We start from the raw sequence: 7,165 nt of genomic DNA on the forward strand, positions 1-7,165 counted from the left end.
AGTACTTTATTTACCTTCAGAATTGAATGTATCAAACCAGTTGCCGTGATAAAAGTGTTTTGGTGTTGTGCACTATCCTCAAACAATAGCATGGTATTTATTTTGCTGTAATTGCTACTGTAAATTGGTCACTGCAGTTAGATTGATAAGAAATTAAGCTTTCTGCCCAAATAAGACATGTCTATGTCCCGGAAAGTTGGCTGTTGTCTACAACATCATTCTAGTCACATTATCGCATACTGAGCAACAACTGTCCCGATTTAGGGACACCGATCCAGTAGAGGTTAACTGTGGCCCAGCCACTTCCCTACCTCTATTCCTAACAGTAAGACTTCCTGTGGCAGCATTTCCCAAACTAGGTCCTGGGGACCCCAATGGGTGAACATTTAGTTTATTCCCCTAGCACTACACAGCTGATTCAAATAACCAACTCATCATCAAGCTTGGATCATTTGAAAAATCCGTGTGGTGCTAGGGCAAAAACCATAATCACAAAACAGTTGATCTTTGCAGAGTAACCTTAAATTCCTCAATTCAATATGATTTAAAAAACACAGAAATTAGTTTCGAAATGAATGCTTTATTTGCGGGAAATTATGACATAATATGAGATAATAAGCAATGCCAAGGATTACATCAACTCTATTGATGACATTTAAAGTGCCCAAGTATTTACACTATGATCAAATAGTAGCCATAGCAAAGCTCTATTTAAGTGTTAATCAAGGAGTCATCAAGAAAAGAACACAACTTTTATAATGCTGTTGGTGGTCAGTTTTGTGGGAGAAAACATCTACATTGATAAAAAAATAAAAAAAATCAGTACAGTCAGTGATTACTATCGATAGAGATAAAGTACTGAACAGATATAGTTAGAGCAATAGGTTTTAGAATGAAGGATTCTTGTGAACTAATGTTGATAATCCTCAAGCAGAACGCTGTTCCAGAAAGAGAGATCAATGAGTTAACAAGTGAACTTGTCAGATCCCGATCGGCCTTCAGATGCAGAGGAGAGGCTAACGTGTGCACACCATGGTGAAGCCAGACTTGGAGACGACCCAAAGACGGCCCAGGTCATAGGTGACGCTTCATTTGCATGCACATTGGGACATTGCTCCATCCAGTGCCCTCTGGTTTACTGGCTGTGATGCCGTCTCTGTGTTGAAGAAAGAGGTGGGGTTCACATGTTTAAAGCTCATCCTCAGCTTAATACAACTGCATCAGAAGCCAAAATGTAAGCTTGTACTCAAATGTTTGTAAACAATGTTATTGTAAACAAACAATGTACAGCTTTAAAAAGACATGTTTAAAACAAAAATATATTTTTCTTCTCATGGATGGTTTGTCCTTGCATCCATAGCTCCATCTATGAATTTGAGAGTGGTTACATTTCTCTAGCTATATATTTCAGTTGTTTACCAAAACAAGTGGCGGGGTGACCGTTTAGTTGTTGTTTTTAATCCCAAACTGTAGCTTTAAAGGAGATTCAACTTTTACATATTTTATTGTACACTGTCTACTAATTTTTTTTATGTCTATTGTATGTTTAGGTTTGATTATATTTTCCTGATTTTATTTATGTATCTATTTAAATGTTTTTGTAAAGCACTTCACAAAGTATGTACAGTAAGGATAAGAGTTATAATTAAAAGTATATCACTATTATTATAAGTTATTATTACAAGTCATTTTTAAGTTAATAATGTTGAGGGGGAAAAGAGGGACACTATACATATAGCTCAGTATCAACCTTACCTGGTATAAACATCACCCAAAGAGTTGACCCCAAAGACACTACCATCAGTTGCCACCTCAATCATGGAAAGCTTGCCGTCAATGTGATTCCACCCCTTGTCTTGGCAGTCTTGATTCAGCTGGAAACAAACAGATACAATCAGAGTTTTAGGACCATTTCTACAGTTATAATATTAAACAGTTTTAAAATAACTGACACTCTCCATACTCAGTGGTGGAAAAAGAACCCAATTGTCATACTTGAGTAAAAGTAAAGATACCTTAATAGAATATGACAAGTAAAAGTGAAAGTCACCCAGTAAAATATTACTTGAGTAAAAGTTTAAAAGTATTTGGTTTTAAATATACTTAAGTATCAAAAGTACATTTAATTGCTCAAATATACTTAAGTATCAAAAGTAAAAGTAAAAGTAAAAGTATAAATCGTTTTCAGATTCCTTATATAAAGCAAATATTTTTAATTTAGCCAGTGGCACACTCAAACACTCAGACATAATTTACAAACGAAGCATGTGTGTTTTGTGAGTCCGTGAGTCCGCCTGATCTGTCACGGTCGTCTATGTCGTCCAAGTATGACCAAGGCGCAACGTGTCCAAGAAACATGACTTTATTTAGCAAAGTAACCAAAATCCAAAACAAAAGACGACTCAATGACGTCCACGGTACTCAGACCGAAAACGGAACAAAAACCCACAAAACCAAGGAGAAACCACACAGTATAAATATGGCTCCCAATCAGAGATAACGAGCCGACAGCTGACACTCGTTACCTCCGATTGGGAGTCATATGACTAATCAAGCACAATCACCAAACATAGAAATCAACAACCTAGACACCCCAACATAGAAATACACCCAAACAAATGAAAAATGAACAACCCTGGCTCAAATATCAAAGTCCATGGAGCCAGAGTGTCACAGTACCCCCCCCTAAAGGTGCGAACTCCGGGCGCACCAACATAAGGACTAGGGGAGGGTCTGGGTGGGCGTCTGTCCACGGTGGCGGCTCTGGCCCCGGTCGTGATCCCCACCCCACCACAGTCACAACCTGCTTCAGTAGCCTCCTCCCAATGACCACCCTCCAACTAACCCCACCTGGACTAAGGGGCAACACCGGACTAAGGGGCAGCACCGGACTAAGGGGCAGCACCGGGATAAGGGGCAGCACCGGGATAAGGGGCAGCACCGGGCTAAGGGGCAGCACCGGACTAAGGGGCAGCACCGGGCTAAGGGACAGTACCTGACTAAGGGGCAGCACCGGACTGAGGGGCAGCTCCCGGACTGAATGGCGGATCCTGGCTGGCTGGCTCTGGCGGATCCTGGCTGGCTGGTGGATCCCGGGCTGGAGCGGCTCTGGCGGATCCTGGCTGGACGGCTCTGGCGGATCCTGGCTGGACGGCTCTGGCGGATCCTGGCTGGACGGCTCATGGCTGGCTGACGGATCTGGCTGCTCATGGCTGGCTGACGGATCTGGCTGCTCATGGCTGGCTGACGGATCTGGCTGTTCATGGCTGGCTGACGGATCTGGCTGCTCATGGCTGGCGGAAGGCTCTGGCTGCTCATGGCTGGCGGACGGCTCTGGCTGATCCTGTCTGGCGGAAGGCTCTGGCTGATCCTGTCTGGCGGAAGGCTCTGGCTGATCCTGTCTGGCGGAAGGCTCTGGCTGATCCTGTCTGGCGGAAGGCTCTGGCTGATCCTGTCTGGCGGAAGGCTCTGGCTGCTCCTGTCTGGCGGAGAGCTCTAGCGGCTCCGGTCTGGCGGACGGCTCTGAAGGCTCATGGCAGACGGGCGGCTTTGCAGGCTCAGTCCAGACGGGCAGTTCCTGCGGCGCTTGGCAGACGGACAGTTCAGACGGCGTTGGGCAGACGGGCAGTTCAGACGGCGTTGGGCAGACGGACAGTTCAGGCCCCGTTGGGCAGACGGGCAGTTCAGACGGCGTTGGGCAGACGGACAGTTCAGGCCCCGTTGGGCAGACGGCAGACTCTGGCTGTCTGAGGCGCATCGTAGGCCTGGTGCGTGGTGCCGGAACAGGAGGTACCGGGCTGAGGACACGCATCTCAGGGCTAGTGCGGGGAGAAGCAACAGGGCATGCTGGACCCTGGGGACGCACCGTAGGCCTGATGCGTGGTGCCGGAACTGGAGGTACCGGGCTGAGGACACGCATCTCAGGGCTAGTGCGGAGAGAAGCAACAGGGCATGCTGGACCCTGGGGACGCACCGTAGGCCTGATGCGTGGTGCCGGAACTGGAGGTACCGGGCTGAGGACACGCCTCTCAGGGCTAGTGCGGGGAGCAGGAACAGGGCATACTGGACCCTGGGGACGCACCGTAGGCCTGATGCGTGGTGCCGGAACTGGAGGTACCGGGCTGAGGACACGCATCTCAGGGCTAGTGCGGGAAGCAGGAACAGGGCATACTGGACCCTGGGCACACACAGGAGGCTTAGTGCGTGGTGTAGGCACTGGTGGTACTGGACTGGAGACAGGAGGTGGTGCCGGAAATACCGGACCGTGCAGGCGTACTGGCTCCCTTGAGCACTGAGCCTGACCAACCTTACCTGGTTGTATGCTCCCCGTCGCCTGACCAGTACAGGGAGGTGGAATAACCCGCACCGGGCTATGTAGGCGAACCGGGGACACCATGCGTAAGGCTGGTGCCATGTAAGCCGGCCCGAGGAGACGCACTGGTGACCGGATGCGTGGGGCCGGCCTCATGACATCTGGCTCAATGCTCAGTCTAGCCCGGCCGATACGTGGGCCGGAATGTACCGAACCGGGCTATGCCTGCGTACAGGAGACACCATGCGCTCTACTGCGTAACACGGTGTCTGCCCGTACTCTCGCTCTCCACGGTCAGTCCAGGGAGTAGGCGCAGGTCTCCTACCTGACTTCGCCACACTCCCTTCTAGCCCCCCAAGAAATTTTTGGGTAGTACTCTCGGGCTTCCAGCCTTGCCTCCGTGCTGCCTCCTCATATCGCCGCCTCTCGGCTTTAGCTGCCTCCCGCTCTTCACGAGGACGGCGATATTCTCCCGGTTGATCCCAAGGCCCCTCACCATCCAGAATCTCCTCCCATGTCCATGAATCCTTTATGGGAGTCCATAAATCCTGTGTAGGTAGGTCCTGTTGCCGCTTGACACGCTGCTTGGTCTTTTTGTGGTGGGTTTTTCTGTCACGGTCGTCTATGTCGTCCAAGTATGACCAAGGCGCAACGTGTCCAAGAAACATGACTTTATTTAGCAAAGTAACCAAAATCCAAAACAAAAGACGACTCAATGACGTCCACGGTACTCAGACCGAAAACGGAACAAAAACCCACAAAACCAAGGAGAAACCACACAGTATAAATATGGCTCCCAATCAGAGATAACGAGCCGACAGCTGACACTCGTTACCTCCGATTGGGAGTCATATGACTAATCAAGCACAATCACCAAACATAGAAATCAACAACCTAGACACCCCAACATAGAAATACACCCAAACAAATGAAAAATGAACAACCCTGGCTCAAATATCAAAGTCCATGGAGCCAGAGTGTCACATGATCAGAGGCAGTGAGGATGACCAGAGATGTTCTCTTGATAAGTATGTGAATTTGACAATTGTTCTGTCCTGCTATGTATAACAAATGTAACAAGTACTTTTGGGTGTCAGGGAAAATGAATGGAGTAAAAATTATATTATTTTCTTTAAGGATGTAGTGAAGTAAAAGTAAAAGTAGTCAAAAATATAAATAGTAAAGTAAAGTACAGATACCCCAAAAAACGACTTAAGTAGTACATTCAAGTATTTTTACTTAAGTACTTAACACCACTGTCCATTCTGTACTACTCTACTCCAGCTCTCACACTCTTTCCCAGATCTTACACTCATTAAGAAGATATCATCATTCTTGTTGACTGCCCAGCACCCAAAGGGTCCACAACTGTAGTACTTCACACTTCCTGGCAATCCTGTCCATGGAAGGGGTGAGCCTGGACCCTTGTAGCCAACTGTGGCACTACGTGTCAGACAGTACGGAGTATCGTTCACGTTAGCCCCCACAATAAACTGGTTACCCCCAGCATCCACCTGCTTCAGAAGGCCTGAAGACCACAAAGACAGAAAGACAGACAGACAGACAGACAGACAAGCTAACAAGTAGCACTTCTGTGTGAGTACTGCCAAATGACTTACAATAACATAATGTTAAACTTGTAAAACATGAATGATTTTCAAACACCCCGATGGTTTCAGGAAAGCTAAGAAGCAGGTGTCCTCTGGATAAATATTTAGTAATGCTCTCCACTTACCTGCAACTTGCACCCAGTTACCGGCCACATACTTGTAGATTGAGTCTGCCTTGTTGACACCCCAGATCCCTGCTGGTCCCACAGTGATATGCTTCAGGGATCCAGGCAGGCGGATCCATTCATCACTTACCAGGTAGAAGGGGATTTGACTTGTGTTCGTTGCAACCACTTGTCCCAGTCCTGCGTCGATCTGCATCAGATTCTTGATATCTGCTACAGGCTGACAGTCCCATGCTATGGAGACACCAGATCAAAGACACATGAGTAGAGGACACCAGCAAAAAGGAGGATGAAATTATGGAGCCAACTTGATGATCAATTTCAAGTTTAGTGTAGAGTAGAGTTGCCTTTAAAATAATTGTTCAGATGATGGTAACTTACCATGACTGATGGCCAGGAGACAGAGGACCAGTAGGACGGCTGCAGTGGCTCTCATGATGTTTCTGTAGATCTACAGTATAAGTTTGGTTGCAGTTTGGTTGAACACAGACTTTTCCCAGTATATACAGTAGCCCTGCAAACAGCCATCAACCCCCATAAAACCATTAATGAGCTATTTATATTTGACAAACATCCTGTTCCAAGGAAAAGTTCATGGGAGGAGGATATAACACCACCCTCCACACACACACACACACACACACACACACACACACACACACACACACACACACACACACACAGTATAATAATATACACTGAACAAAAATATAAACGCAACAAGTGTTGGTGCCATGTTTCATGAGCTTAAATAAAAAGATCCCTGAAATTTTCCATACGTACAAAAAGCTTCTTTCTCTCAAATGTTGTGCACAAATTTGTTTTCATCCCTGTTAGTAATCATTTCTCCTTTGCCAAGATAATCCATCCACCTGACAGGTGTGGCATATCAAGAAGCTGATTAAACAGCATGATCATTACTCAGGTGCACATTGTGCTGGGGACAATAAAAGGCCACTCTAAAATGTGCAATTCTGTCACAACACAATGCCACAAATGTCTCAAGTTTTGAGGGAGCGTGCAATTGGCATGCTGACTGCGGGAATGTCCACCGGAGCTGTTGCCAGATACTTGAATGTTATTTTCTCTACCATAAGTCGCCTCCAACGTCGTTTTAG

At 46.8% G+C, this 7,165-nt stretch overlaps 1 protein-coding gene across 1 annotated transcript; it reads right to left on the reverse strand.

The window, feature by feature from the left end:
* Positions 1–1,055: 1,055 nt before the first annotated feature.
* On the reverse strand, positions 1,056–6,519 carry LOC121566488 (fish-egg lectin-like). Its single transcript, XM_041876516.2, has 5 exons — positions 6,429–6,519; positions 6,048–6,281; positions 5,623–5,840; positions 1,756–1,874; positions 1,056–1,156 (listed from the first exon to the last, which is right to left on the reverse strand). The coding sequence occupies exons 1-5, from the start codon at positions 6,481–6,483 to the stop codon at positions 1,075–1,077; spliced, it is 708 nt and encodes a 235-aa protein (XP_041732450.2). The 5' UTR covers positions 6,484–6,519; the 3' UTR covers positions 1,056–1,074.
* Positions 6,520–7,165: the final 646 nt, after the last annotated feature.

Source organism: Coregonus clupeaformis, chromosome 28 (genome assembly GCF_020615455.1).
Source record: "Coregonus clupeaformis isolate EN_2021a chromosome 28, ASM2061545v1, whole genome shotgun sequence".
NCBI lineage: Eukaryota > Metazoa > Chordata > Actinopteri > Salmoniformes > Salmonidae > Coregonus > Coregonus clupeaformis.

Coding starts and splice junctions, on each gene's coding strand:
- LOC121566488 (XM_041876516.2), bottom strand. CDS start 6,483: ATGAGAGCCACTGCAGCCGTCCTACTGGTCCTCTGTCTCCTGGCCATC. Junction 6,282..6,428: donor TCTCCTGGCCATCAGTCATG/GTAAGTTACCAT, acceptor GTGTCTCCATAG/CATGGGACTGTCAGCCTGTA. Junction 1,157..1,755: donor TTGGGTGATGTTTATACCAG/GTAAGGTTGATA, acceptor TCTTCAACACAG/AGACGGCATCACAGCCAGTA.